General features: G+C 41.9%; 1 protein-coding gene across 10 annotated transcripts in view; it reads left to right on the top strand.

Annotated features, from left to right (window-relative positions):
- Nucleotides 1-13,006, top strand: part of ccser2a (coiled-coil serine-rich protein 2a) — a 52,053-nt gene extending 39,047 nt beyond the window's left edge. For 6 of the 10 annotated variants that reach the window (XM_061789597.1, XM_061789599.1, XM_061789598.1 and 3 more), the window contains one exon: nucleotides 788-5,717. In XM_061789597.1, coding sequence (XP_061645581.1) covers nucleotides 788-1,372 — 585 coding nt within the window. In that variant the 3' untranslated portion in view covers nucleotides 1,373-5,717. Of the gene's footprint in view, nucleotides 1-787; nucleotides 5,718-7,983; nucleotides 8,045-8,123; nucleotides 8,250-8,359; nucleotides 8,422-12,227 lie in introns of those variants that run through there. The other 4 variants (XR_009790735.1, XR_009790734.1, XM_061789604.1 and 1 more) reach the window with 4 other exon arrangements.
- The last annotated feature ends 1,399 nt before the right edge of the window (nucleotides 13,007-14,405 follow it).

Raw genomic sequence — 14,405 nt, 5'->3', positions numbered from 1 at the left:
GGAGAATGCAACACTGCTATAATTTCTTTCAACTTTTTTGAGATTTAGTTCATACATGATCATTATAGTATTGCTAAAACACAGTCATTGGAGTACTGTATACCTATGTCACTGTTTACCAATAGACATGTACAGTATTTGTAAATGTGCAGTTGATTTTGTCCAATTTATCAACTATGACATGCATGATATTCATTGAACATGCTACTTTGTGAAGTTGTCGTGTTATTTTGCAGGTGATGCTGGAGCTCATTCAAATGTTATAAATGGACACTCTTAGTCACCTGTGCAAAATGTCAATAGTACTCCCATGGAGTTTTCTGTGGCCGTCCTGACATATTTTCCAGTAGATCGTGGCTCAGCGCTTTGTTGTGACACAGGTGCCATTGCGGGCCAATGAATTCTTCTGAAGCCACTCGTCACAAAGCGCCCCAAAAGATGCGAATAAAGCCGCTCACAGGGCAAGGTTATTGTTCTCTAAGGGCGGAATCGGGGCTTTCTCTGTGACTTTGTCTCTCCCATTCCAGGAATAGTTCAGTGACTGGCAGTGCAACCATGCTGTGATGTTAGGAGCAAATAAACAAGTCAAAGAAATTGTGATTTGAAATTCAGAATTTCCTTTTGCAGCTGCAGAAATATTCAAATGCCTGAGCGACATCAAACTAAATAAATGTCATTTCTGGAACAGCATCAAAAAACATCTCCAAGTCTGTCTCATTATGCTGTTTCATAACTATTTCATCCTCATTTTTTAATCCTTTGGATTTTTCTTTGCGCTTTCCTGCAGCTTCAAATACCTTTCAACCTCAACGAGCGTTTCCACCCGGGAAGACCAGTAAAAGCTCTCCCCACCGAGGGCCGCAGTGACCAGACGAGAGGTGCGAGGGCCTCCGTTGATGCCGACGCTCCTCTTGATGGCCTCGCGTCAAATGTGTCAGCCCCAGCGGACCCGTCGGAGCTGAGTCATCCCCGCACTATTCAGTGTTCAAGCTCAGGGGTCCAGTGTGAGCGGCAGGGCCCCGCGGCTATGTCGCACGATTCGGTCGCTCCCGCGTCCGCTTATCGCGAAGGCGCGTCACGTCCTGCTACCAAGCCGCTCAGACAGTTGTCCTCCTTGAAGCCTTTGGCCAGCAGGAGTAGGCAGCTGCCCCCTCCGTCCAGAGGCCTTCCTTGCTTTAACAACGGCCCCCGGCAGCAAATCCCCAGCGTGTGTCGCACCTCCCCGCTTCAACCTCACAGGATCTCTGAGCCCCACGCTGTTCCTCACGGCGGCGTAAACTCAGAAAACTCCGACCGGGGATCGCTCAAGGAGCCGGCCAAGATGATCGCCGCTTCGGGTCGCTCGTGTCTCCCCAAGCCAAAGATTCCCTGAGGAGCGTCGTCCCACACATCAAACCAAAATAGAAGCGGCTGCAACACTGTTGACGACTTGCAGCTGCCTATTTAGACTATGTAGCAAGATGAACAACACGACTCCACAGGCTGTAAGTCTGTATACATGTCACTTTTATCAGCGTTGAGCACAGGGGTGGGCAAAGTATGGCTTTGTTTTTTAATATATTGTCAATGTATTTATTCATTTTTTTAATTCATTTATCTCATTAAATAATTGGTTAATTATGTTGTAAATATGAAAAAAGTCTCAGTAAAATAAAAAAAATACAAATACATATGTATTTATTTAGTTATATATATATGTTAATTAATTATTAAATTACAGTATTTGAAGGGGATAGGGACAAGCCCTTCCTGAAACAGTGAAAAACACAATAGACACCCCCTGTAAAAATCTTTACAATTGACTATATCAATAGTTAAAATCATAAATATAGCACAAACTTTGATTCCGAAACACTTTAATAGCGATGTATCACTTCAACATACTTTCTTGACACAAATGAAATTAGCCAGGGCTTCGGCGGCATCTTATGGAATTTAGGAGCGTTATGGAAAGAGTGCAAAAATTAAAATGGGTGAGTTTTTCAGTGAATAGCTGAGGATAGTTTTCACAGAAAAAAAACCCACAACTGGGTACATTTTGAGACTAGAGAACAGAGAATAGCCAGGGTTAACTGTATTAATAAATCTGCCTGTTTTAAAAATTTAATGTGGCCCTGCAGCACAAAGGTTTGCCCATCTCTGGTTTAGCAGGTGCTATTGTCCAATTTGCAGAAGTCACTTTCAGTCCCTTCTGCTGTCTCACTTAGTTGCTTAGTTCACAGCGAAACAAGATTGCTTGCCGTCACACGGCCGTGCCCGCCGATCCACGGCGGCGCACGGTCGTAAAGACTGCACAGATGCGACCTTTCCAGTGTAGCTGAAGGGCCCTAGGAGGTGGAGCATGAAGGCTAAAAACAAGTTGTGCTAGAGAAAGTGAGTCATGGCAGAAAAGGTGGATTAGGTGTGAGACAAAGCTGTCTTGCAAAAAGAACTAATGTGTGTCTGCACCAGTGTGTGCGCCGAGTGGAAGACAGCAGCACTATAAAGTCACTAATGAGATCCAATACAAGACCTGTTCGGCGTTACAAAGACATCCATCCATCCATTTTGTATAGCACTCGTCCTCATTTGATGGCGTGTGAGCTGGAGTCTATCCCAGCTGACACCCTGGACTGGTTGCCAGTCAATCGCAGGACACAAACAACCATTCACACCCACATTCACACCAATAGAAAGCTGTTTCAGTTTTTATTCATTGTCCTTGATATCCATTTTAAGATCCATGTACTAGTCTAGTCATAAAGTACAGGAAGGCAGTAGTGGTTTTCCACTGCTGCCTTCCACTACTGTATGAACTTAACTACAACCCCAATTCCAATGAAGTTGACACGTTGTGTTAAACATAAATAAAAACAGAATACAATGATTTGCAAATAATGTTTGACCTATATTTAATTGAATACACTACAAAGACAAGATATTTCATGTTCAAACTGATCAACTTTATTGTTTTTAGCAAATAATCATTAACTTAGAATTTTATGCCAGCAACACGTTCCAAAAAAGCTGGGACAGGGTCATGTTTGCCAGTGTGTGACATCACCTTTTCTTTTAACAACATTCAATAAATGTTTGGGAACTGAGGACACTAATTGTTGAAGCTTTTTAGGTGGAATTCTTCCCCATTCTTGCCTGATGTACAGCTTCAACTGTTCAACAGTCCGGGGTCTCCATTGTCGTATTTTACGCTTAATAATGCGCCACACATTTTCAATGGGAGACAGGTCTGGACTGCAGGCAGGCCAGTCTAGTACCTGCACTCTTTTACTACGAAGCCACGCAGTTGTAACACATGCAGAATGTGCTTTGACATTGTCTTGCTGAAATAAGCAGGGGCGTCCATCAAAAAGACGTTGCTTGGATGGCAGCATATGTTTCTCCAAATCCTGTATGTACCTTTCAGCATTAAAGGTGCCTTCACAGATGTGTAAGTTACCCATGCCATTGGCACTAACACAGCCCCATACCATCACAGATGCTGGCTTTTGAACTTTGCGTCCATAACAGTCCGGATGGTTCTTTTCCTCTTTGGCCTGGAGGACACGACTTCCACAATTTCCAAAAACAATTTGAAATGTGGACTCGGCGGACCACAGAACACTTTCCCACTTTTCATCAGTCCATCTCAGATGAGCTCGGGCCCAGAGAAGCCAGAGAAGCTGGCGGCGTTTCTGGGTGTTGTTGATAAATGGCTTTTGCTTTGCATAGTAGAGTTTCAAGTTGCACTTACGGATGTAGCGCCGAACTGTATTTACTGACATTGGTTTTCTGAAGTGTTCCTGAGCCCATGTGGTGATATCCTTTAAACACTGATGTCGGTTTTTGATGCAGTGCCGCCTGAGGGATCGAAGGTCACAGGCATTCAATGTTGGTTTTCGGCCTTGCCGCTTACATGCAGTGATTTCTCCAGATTCTCTGAACCTTTTGATGATGATATGGACCGTAGATGATGAAATCCCTTAATTCCTTGCAATTGTACGTTGAGGAACATTGTCCTTAAACTGTTCGATTATTTTCTCACGCACTTGTCCACAAAGAGGTGAACCTCACCCCATCTTTGCTTGTGCAATTCAGGGAAGCTCCTCTTATACCCAATCATGGCACCCACCTGTTCCCAATTAGACTGTTCACCTGTGGAATGTTCCGAACAGGTGTTTGATGAGCATTCCTCAACTTTCTCAGTCTTTTTTTTGCCACCTGTCCCAGCTTTTTTGGAATGTGTTGCAGCCATACAATTCTAAGTTAATGATTATTTGCTAAAAACAATAAATGTTATCGTTTTTTTTTCTTGTCTTTGTAGTGTATTCAATTAAATATAGGTTGAACATGATTTGCAAACCATTGTATTCTGTTTTTATTATGTTTTAACACAACGTCCCAACTTCATTGGAATTGGGGTTGTAGTATGACCCAATCATTCTATTAGTGCGGCCTAGTCGTTCTCCTAGCATGCTGAATTATTTTACTAGTGAGGACAACGAGCGTACTACTATGTGAACCTTAAGCTGGATATCAAGGTTAATGAATAAATGCTCAAACACGTTTCCATAAGTACCCCCCCTCTCGCCCAGTCATTCGAGTGTGCAGATGTGCCTAATATTTCGGGTTGGTAGTGTTGTGACAAACAGTTTACAAATGAGTAATTTGTAAAAAAATCAGCTATCAAGGCTTCATTATGGTGTTTGCCTCTTTCACTCTGCTCCATCTGTAGACGAGAATCGAGGTGTTTATATGGCCTTTATATTAAAAATAGAAATCTTCCCTTTTTCCTTTTTTCTGGCCTGTCAAACGCTCCCTAGCACGTCCCCGCATGGCGGGCAGCGGTGTGTTATGAAGTTCCACTGACACGGACTCTGCTCTCTTCACTGTCGGGGCCGTGTGACCGCTCGCCTCTGTAGGCCTCTGGCTGGGACCGCTCGACTGTGTCCCCTCCACACAGACACAAAAACATACAGGCCCTATGGCACAACTGGAACGGACATGAAAGCAACACACACATGTACAAAAACCGCAACAGACGCTTACAGTGGAACCTCTGACGTCGAACATGACCTGTTTGAACTGCCACCATTAAAAAACAAACCAAAAAAAACTAGTCGCTGGTCCATTGCGGGGCACATATAGACAAACAACCATTCACACGAGGGGTTGAACGACTACAGATTTTTGTTCAGTCGACGCTGAGGTGATGTTAGTCGAGTCGACGTCGACTCATCGAAGACGTCATTGATATCTTTTCAGTTGTCAACGATTATCCACGCAATTGTTTGCCTTATGCCAAAAGTAACTGGAGCCCACTCTCCCTGCGGTGCCTGGTTACACTCGCCCCACTCGGTCACATTCAGACACTCATGCAATCACATTCAGACTCCTTTGTGGCCTTGCAGACTGTCGTAACTTATAGAGAGCTAAAACAAATGTACGTAGCACAACTGCAGGGTCATTGCTTGCTACTGTACTATAATAAAAAATTTAAAAAAAATCACAGGAGAAGGGAATTTCTTGCAATAATATTAGCGATCCTACAATTGTGATACGGTCATTGTTAGAGTTTTGTGATAGTGTGATTTGTGATTGGATGACTGAGCCGGGGGAGTAGAATGAAGAGGAGCGTGGTATCGTGTCCGTGGGATGAAGGCTAACGCTTGGGCGGAAGAAGTTGGATGTTTTTGACAGTAACCGTTTATTTTCACAATAAAGAGGTTGTTGATCGACCACCGCTCGTCCTCGTTTCTTCATCTAAACAGATGCTACAGTATAGTCTCTTTTTTTTTCTGTTACAGGAGAGCATTTTGTGCTTTAGCTAATTTATGGCTGATGTGAGGATTTTGGCTTTTCGCCTGCTAGCATTAGCTATTGCCTTCATAGTCTGACATGCTTTTATTATGTTTGAAGGTAGACTTTCATATTTTGAAAGTGACCAATTTCCACGCGCTTGAGGCCGCTCGACTTGCTTTCTCCGAAGCATCCATGTTGTTAATCCCAAAACACATGATTGGCGATTAGTCATCTTCAAGCTCTTAACCGTTCACTGTAGAGTGGTAAAGTCAACCTTTTAACTAAGTCTGTTCAACCCCCAAATTCACAGATTCACATATCTGGACAATTTAAGGTCACATACCCAAAAGAGAAAACATTTTGCAATTTTGGTATAGATTTGACCAAGAAAAATGAAGTAGACTTCCATCGACCCATTTTCTTTCCCACTTAACCTGTTGAGAGTCGTGAAGAGCTGAAGTCTATCTTTTGGTGCTACTTGTCCCATACGATTGTGGTCAAATTCCAAAATAGGGCCGCTTGAATTAGGAGGTTCCATTGAAATAAACAGAATGGGAGGCTTTGTGTTCTGCGGATACATCGAACAGCTGCCGGATGTTTCAGCTGTGTGCCAAACGCAGCACCGAAAGTCAAAAACAAATAAAATGGAGGGTGATGCAGAGGGAGAGCCTGAGAACCAGCCTAAAACATCAAATGTGCCCGTGAAGTTGTTTAGACGGTTCGGAGGGGGACGTGGTGAGTGGACGAGCGTGAGGTGGAATATGTTTGTTTGAACGCGCCTCCCCCCTTTTTCACCACTCTCGGCCGTGTCGCTCAATGCCAACCAGGAAATCAATGCGCTGTGTTTGTGTGTGTCAAAGATGCGTCTGTCCACAGGGTGGGAAGGCAAACACGGTGCACGGGAAAAAGCGGGACCGGCGCCGTCCTTCACCCCACGGCGTGCCGCTGTAAGGCCCTAATCTCCGAATCAATGCCCTCACTCAGTTTAAGAGTGCGGCCAATCTGTCTCGCGCTCGCCGAAAGCACAAAGACAGAAAACACTGCGGCACCGTCGATCAATTCTCGCACGGGGTAACTTGGCTATCTCTTATTTTGGACTGTTTTTGGTTAGTTCTTTTTAGCGGCGTTTGCACGAGGAAGAAAGGCACCATGAGAGGAAGGCGGGTTGTTGTGTTGATAGATTGTGTCGTCAGTTTTTGTCACATACTGTATAATCTCACTTGCATTTTCTAGAAAAGCAATATTTGCACTTTTCAAGCTTCCCTTTTAACTCAAGTTGCCTGCAAAATCATTGCTATTCATGGACTGTTGCACACGTAATTTGATTTAAGTGCCAGAAATGTCAATTCCTTATGAAATAGTGTCGGGTTCTCAAACTATTTACGCCAAGTACCACCTTCTTTGAGCATTAATACTCTCGCTTAAATATATTCAGATTCAAATGAATGTAAATGTTTTAATTCAAAAAATGATCCAATTGAAATGTATTCTACACAAGGTTAAATGCAAATGTATTGAATTTAAAAGTGAAGTACAGCTGAACTGTACTTAGGCAATGATTGTGTGTGATGGTGGGGGAAGACTTTGTTGTGGCCACTAAATTGTAGCTATATGAATATTAATTGATACCATTTCTCTCTCTTTTTTTTTCCAATTACTTACTGCTTGATGAAATTTGACATATTGTGTCCGCTGCATGCACGAATCTGCTACACAAATTGACAAAGTGTAATTCGGGTGTCTCGGTGATGAAGTGCAGCCTGCAAGGGTGAAAATACAAATGGTTTTACTTGGTCTTTGTGTGAGCTGCTTGAGGAAAAAGTGGCCGCTCACATATTCAAAAGCCCGAGTTCTGCTTTTACGAGATCTTTATTTGGGGCTATTGAATTATTTTTTTTTTCAAAAACCAGCCATATTTTTTTATACCTTGATGACTTGGTATTATTCATTTTACATCTTTCTTATGGTAACATTTCTCATTCATTACCATTAATGAGGCCTCAAAATTCCAGGAAATGGAAGTAAAACGGAAAACTTGAGTAAATATTTTTATGTATTCAACTTGTAAATATGCTCGTTTTCATTTAAAAAGACACAAATGAATAGATAAACAACAAAACGTGCTAGTACTTACTGGCTTGCATGCGGTCGTTGGCTGTGGAATATGGTGAAAAATGACTAACCCGATGCACTTTAAATGTTTAGGTTTTACAGCCAAGGAATATGCTGCCCACCAATGATGTGGACATTGTGCGCTTCCTTACATGTAAACAGTGTTAGTATGAACTCTCTTGGTTGTATCACTGTGGAAATAAATTGATTTGCAAACAAATGTTCTCTGTCAGACTTTTAGTGAGGATAAGCGGCTCAGAAAATGGATGGATGGATGGAAATTATTTTTTTGCTTGCTTGTGAACAAGCAGTCTGGTCTCTGGAGTGCCTGCCCACCCATCAAGTGTGAAATTTAACAAGTAAGTAAATCTTTGGTTAGCTGCCTATTTCTGAAAACTTTTACAACAGCTCTATTTTCTAAAACCAACAATTCTGCATATCTAAAAGTTTAGATCTTTCTTTTTTTAAGGCCCATGGAAGCGCAGCTACGATGTTTGTGTGAGAGCGCACAGTGTTCTACCGTGGGTTTTGGTGAGTACTTGATTCTGATTGGCTCAGAAAATTCCATCGCCGTATATTATCAGCCGATAATGTACACCCTTCGAACGTCTGAAGTAGTTCCTGTCAAAACATCATTGTTACAAATTATGCGCAGCACCCTTAGCCGTTAGATTACACGAGCAAACGTAACAACCCGACAGTCAGATTTTCTGAAAAGTAAACGTGAATTACTCTGAGGACAGAAATGAGCACATTTAACATAATAATGAGGGATTTCATTCTGTAGTTTATTTGGCGTAGACAACACCTTTGATGACTCAGATGCTGCTGAGTAATTTAAGAAGAAATGAAGAGACAGAAGAAATGCAAAGAGTTAAGGTTGAAATCTAACGTGAAGAAAACAACAAAATAATTGGTGAAAACGCCGAGACAAATCCGAACTGAAAAACTTCACCGGTGATATTTTGAATGGAAACCTGCGACAATTTTATGCCGCTGATCAGTCAACGAAGACCGACAGAGAGTACAGCCTTGCCAGCCGTGACGGAGGAATATAAAGAAAATATGGAAAAATATAGGGTTTCAAAACGGGGGTAGGGATTCAAAAGAGGGTTAGGGTTTCAAGACAGGGATATGGTTTCAAATTAGGATTTCAAAAGAAGGTTAGGGTTTCAAAACATGGTTAGGGGTTCAAATGAGGGTTCCAAAAGAGGGTTAGGGTTTCAAATGATGGTTTCAATACATGGTTAGGGGTTCAAATTAGGGTTTCAAAAGAAGTTTAGGGTTTCAAAACAGGGTTAAGTTTCAAATTAGGGTTTCAAAAGAGAGTTAGGGTTTCAAAGAGGGTTGGGGTTTCAAAACATGGTTAGGGGTCCAAATTAGGGTTTCAAAAGAGGGTTAGGGTTTCAAAACAGGGTGAAGTTTTCAAACTAGGGTTTCAAAACAGGGTTAAGTGTTCAAATGAGGGTTTCAACAAAGGGTTCGTATATCAAATTGTATTGATAATAATCCAAACTGATTTTATATATAGTAATAATTTGGCTGAATGGTATTTACAGTAGCTACTAAAATCTGCATTGACGAATCCGGAGCGGAGTTTTTTTTTTTTTGAGGGGGGGCATTGAAGCTGCACAAAGGGGCCACGTGCTTTGAGGTGTATTGAAGTTTTGCAGTTAACGGCGATTGCACAGCGTGTGACTTCAGTCCCAGTTGCGCCTTAGCAAGGTTCATGTTCACAGAGACTTTTTTCGTGTTCAGGTGGCAGCCTCCATTGGAGCTCATTAAGTCCACTGCGAGGCACATCTGCCTAACCCGGATGTTCTCTTTGCACTGATTGCTTTCCTTTGTTGGTCATTATGTAGCAGGGCTGCAGCACTTCTGCATGGAAAAAAACCTCTTACTGAGTTGGTGCACCAGAAAAAAGAAGACATTATTACATCTGCAGGCCTTTTCACCATTTTCAGTGTGATGTATTTTTTTTAATTTTTTTTTATGAACTATATTGATTCATGACCCAGGGAAAAGCTCTGAAATTCTACCTCATCTACAACATACACAATACTTTATCTTCTACGTGTAACGAGCAATATTACTGAAGCTTATTGAGACACTTGCAGTTGTGAAACTCTTCTTTGTTTGTGCCTGCATGACTGTTTCACACTGCCCGTGAGGCACAAAATGTTCAATTCTTGACATTATGTTTAATTATGTCATTACTCGATGTTTACAGTTATGTTTTTTTGATTAAAAAACATCACACATTTTTTGTTGGGTCTTTTAATTGCATTCTATTCATCTGAATAGGGAAAGATGATTTGAGGTAAAAGCGTAGTCACAGAATGAATTAAACTCATATTTCAAGGCACTACGGTATTATTTTACATTTCATGTCCAAGTTTCAAAGTCATTATCCATTCAATTGCGATATATACAGTATAAAATAAAACCCCGTATAGATTCTATTTTGTTTGTATTTATATATTTTCATGTTATTTTGACATCATAAAAATACAATATAATTAGGGCCCGAGCAGTGACCTACGAGGTTCGTTCCTTTCTTGTTTCCTCATTTCCTCGTTTACTTATTTCCTTGTTTCCTCGTGTCCTTATTTCTTCCTTCCTTGTTTCCTCATTTTCTGGTTTCCTAGTTTCTTGTTTAATTTCCTTGTTTCCTTCCTTGTTTCCTCGTTTCCTTCCTCATTTCCTTGTTTCCTCTTTTCCTTTATATATATATATATATATATATATTTACATTATAATATATATTTACATTATAATATATACGCCCGCGACCCTTGTGAGGATAAGCGGCTCAGAAAATGGATGGATGGATATATACACATGGCTATTTTGTTTCCATCCATTTTGAGCTCCTACTCAGTTACCAAATGTGGCTCCGTACATGATGATTGATGGTTTTTTTCCCCCCTTTAAATTCACATTTGTGATGTGAACTCGAACCGAGAGATTATCAGGCGTGCCGTTGGAAATGAGCTGGTTTCTCTTCATTGGTCCGAAAATGATTTACTACAAATAATGTATCTTTGTTCATCTATCAATGCCAGCGACGTATATTGACAGGTAGAACTATTAAAAGTATAAATCACTGGCAAAACCCATTAGACTGACAGAAACCACCATATTGTTGTTTTCAAAAGAATATTTTTCACGTTTGACTCCGAAATGGCAAGGTGAAGTTTTTTGCAGGTAAACATGCTCTCTATTGCATAAAGTACCTGCCTTGACAGGAACTCTGGATGCTTTTGTTTTTCTGTGTGAGCTCCAGCAGCGAAAGAGATTCATGTCCCCGGGAGAGGTAGTGTATTAGTAAGAGACCGGCCGCTGGTGAGGTCCTGGCAGGTACCTCCATCACCTCGGACTTGCCTCCCCTCCCTTGCATTGATCAAATCCCCGCGTGTGGTTAAGTGCAGCGCAGAAACCGATGTACTGCCAGAGAGATAGATTCTCCAACAACTGGTCTGCGCAGGCTTGTCATGGCCTTCGTTCCCCCATTTGGAAGCCCCCAAGCACTTCAGCACTTCCATGTTTAGCGTGTAGTATATGCACACACGGTTTGCGCTCGCTGTACGTCGACATGCAATCCCGAGTGGTCCGATATCCAAAGACTAACACCTTTGCCAACGTGACTCGGGCTGACAATCTCCAGGGAAACAAGATGTTCACCGTCAACGTGTTTGAAGGACAGATTCATTCACAGTGTGTTTTTCACCCATTTTCCAACAACAACACGGTGACAGGAGACGTTCCATTCATTCTCCGCTTGTTTGCGCCCCTCGCAATGTGGAAGATATGATTAATTAGTTCGTATACATATTTAATTTCAGATAGAAGAGCACAATATGGAAGGCACAGCTTCCCTGTCGTGGTTGTAATAAGTAATGAATGGAAATGTTGCTGACTGAAAATCGTGAAGCACATTTTCCTTAATTGGCCATTACAATAATGTAGACGCAGGACTGTAGAATGACCCTACCTGAAAAAATGGAATACAATGAATCCCATTTATTTATTTACCTGCAATAGGTGAAAACCTGCGAGATAAAAGACAATATCATTTTGTATGTATAGTTTTCAACTGTTCAGCCAGTTGACTCAAGTCTTGTACTTGCACCGGATTACACTGCCCATAGCACTTGGTAACTAAATTCAACACTGGGCTCTGATAGTAGATACACAACGCCACACCTGTTGCGAACAGCACTGGGGCACATAACTGCAGCTACAACTACTGCAAACCAATTTTCTTCCATGTCACATTAGCAGTGGCGTATTCTGAAACTCGCTTGTTTTGTTGTCTTTTTGTTTTTGTTTTCCAGTTGCTGTCATGGCTGGGTGGAGCCTCCTGCGCGCACCTGGCCCACATTGCCATCAGCTTGGCTTCTGAGCATGTAACAAACTGAGGACAGACGCCATACTTTTGCCTACTCACCACCGTTGCCTTGTGCTCGTTTCTCATCGTGCTTAGTTTGCTGGTTTCCCTTCCTCGTTCTTGGTTGACTGTGAGTAGTTTTCTGTTTCTCTGTCTTTTTGTTCGCTAATCTTGTGTAGGTTAGCTTCTTTTATTTGTTTCTGTTGGTTTGCCTGTCCTTTCTGATCTTGTGTAGACTAGATCTTGTTCTTTTGGTTGTAGCTTTTTTCTTCTTTTCTGTTTTGTGTAATTAGTATTGCGCTCCTTTTGTTACTCATCATTTTTCCTCTATGGGTAAGTCTTTTTGTTATTTTTTTGGTGCTTTTCTTATCTTTTTTTTCTAGCATACTTTTTCATTCATTGTGTTTATTTTCCTTTTGGCCTCTGTTCCCTGTTGTGGGCCATCATCCACTCTGTGGATATTTGTTACATTCAGGTCTTTTGGGTGGACACCTTTTTGTCGTTGTTTTATTTTTTTTCCATAATTGTTGTTGTTGCTCACCGTCCGGTGCTCATTTTGTTCAATGAAAGTCTTGTTTATACATTCAATCTTGGTTGTGTGCTTTGGGGTCTGATTTTGTTAATGTGTACCTGTAACAGGCTGATTTCATTGCACAGCAGATCAGTGTTTCGAGTCCAACCTGTGCTGCAGCAGATCAAAGTGAATTGTACCACTTTGTGTAAACATGGCTTAATATTAACATTTTTTCTGACTCTGTCGTGCTGGTGGCTTTTATTCCACAATTACTGAGATGCATCTAATGGCACATTTGATATTTACATAGTGCACATCAAATCCAAATTAGCATTAATCAGATCTAATGAGTCGTAGACGAGGGGGGTGATAATGACAAGCAGTGCCCCAAGATAAAAACAAACTCAAAAGCTTCTTCAGATCAAAAGAGGCTTTGCAAAAGGGTAAAAATTGAGACATCATTACAGGTGCAAGCACTCTTTGCTCCTCGAACACAACCCTCTAATGTGAGGGTTCGGATTCAGACGTGCCAGGGCCAAACAGATCGCTGAGAGCCTCTTCCAGACATGCTAAACTGGGCTTTCGGCTTTAATGAAATTCTACCTCCCTGGAAGCCAACAGAGACAAATGGAGTGGGAGCAAATGACTCCCCGCGTGAGCCTGCAAAGACAACAGCTCTCGCTTCAATAGCCCACCCCAGAAAAGTAGAACACAAAACACTGTCACACTTGGTGCATCTTGCATCTTGCAGCTTGCAGAGAGTGGGGAGGGGTGGCTAGAGACCTTGCTTGGCTTTTTGTCCACTCGTGATCGAACATTGCACCCATGAACCTTTGAGACAGCTTTACAAGACAAAGAAAACTACAATAAGTAGCTGATCACAAAATGGAGCTGTGAAACAATGTTATTGATCAAGCAAAGGGTCAGCAATGGGTGGCTGCTGTCTTGAGTATTTATTGTCCATTCATCTATTTGCTAGTGCACAGCACATTGCTTATTCTGGTGAGGGTTGCATGTGAGCTGCAGTCTATCCCAGCTGATTTTGTGCAAGAGTGCACACTCTGGACTCGTCGCCACTCAATCACAGGGCACAGTATAGAAAAATATCCATACGTTTTCAATACTGGTCAGGTCACGCCCTAACTCAGCCTAGTTGCATGAACTGATGAAGCCTGCCCAAATGAGAAGCGAAACGTCTTCTAAGACAGACAGAACAGTCCGGTTGCAATCGATTCAATGTCCTGAGAATAATGGATGAATGAGAATATTCCCAGGCATGATACTGGTCAGGGTTGTGGGTTATCTGGATGCTATGTACTTCGGGTGAGAAGCAGGGCTCCACCCTGGACTGGAAGCCAGGGCACATCTAGACGAAAATGCTTCCATTTTCTATACACCTCATCCTGTTCATGGTTGGGGTGAGCTGGAACCTATTCAGCTCAGTTTGGGTGAGAAGTGGGGGTAACACCCTGGATCAGTCACCACTCAATTGCAAGGTGGTGTATTTGTTCTGAAAAGTAAAATTGGTTATACAGCATTGAGACTTGAGCTATTCATGAAAAGCTGAATAAACATAGGCGAGTTCATGAATTCTGGCTACCACCATGAAAA

Source organism: Phyllopteryx taeniolatus, chromosome 11 (assembly GCF_024500385.1).
Source record: "Phyllopteryx taeniolatus isolate TA_2022b chromosome 11, UOR_Ptae_1.2, whole genome shotgun sequence".
Taxonomy (NCBI): Eukaryota; Metazoa; Chordata; class Actinopteri; order Syngnathiformes; family Syngnathidae; genus Phyllopteryx; species Phyllopteryx taeniolatus.
The sequence above is the reverse complement of the archived record's forward strand: the minus strand, read 5'-3'. Positions and strand labels throughout refer to the sequence as shown.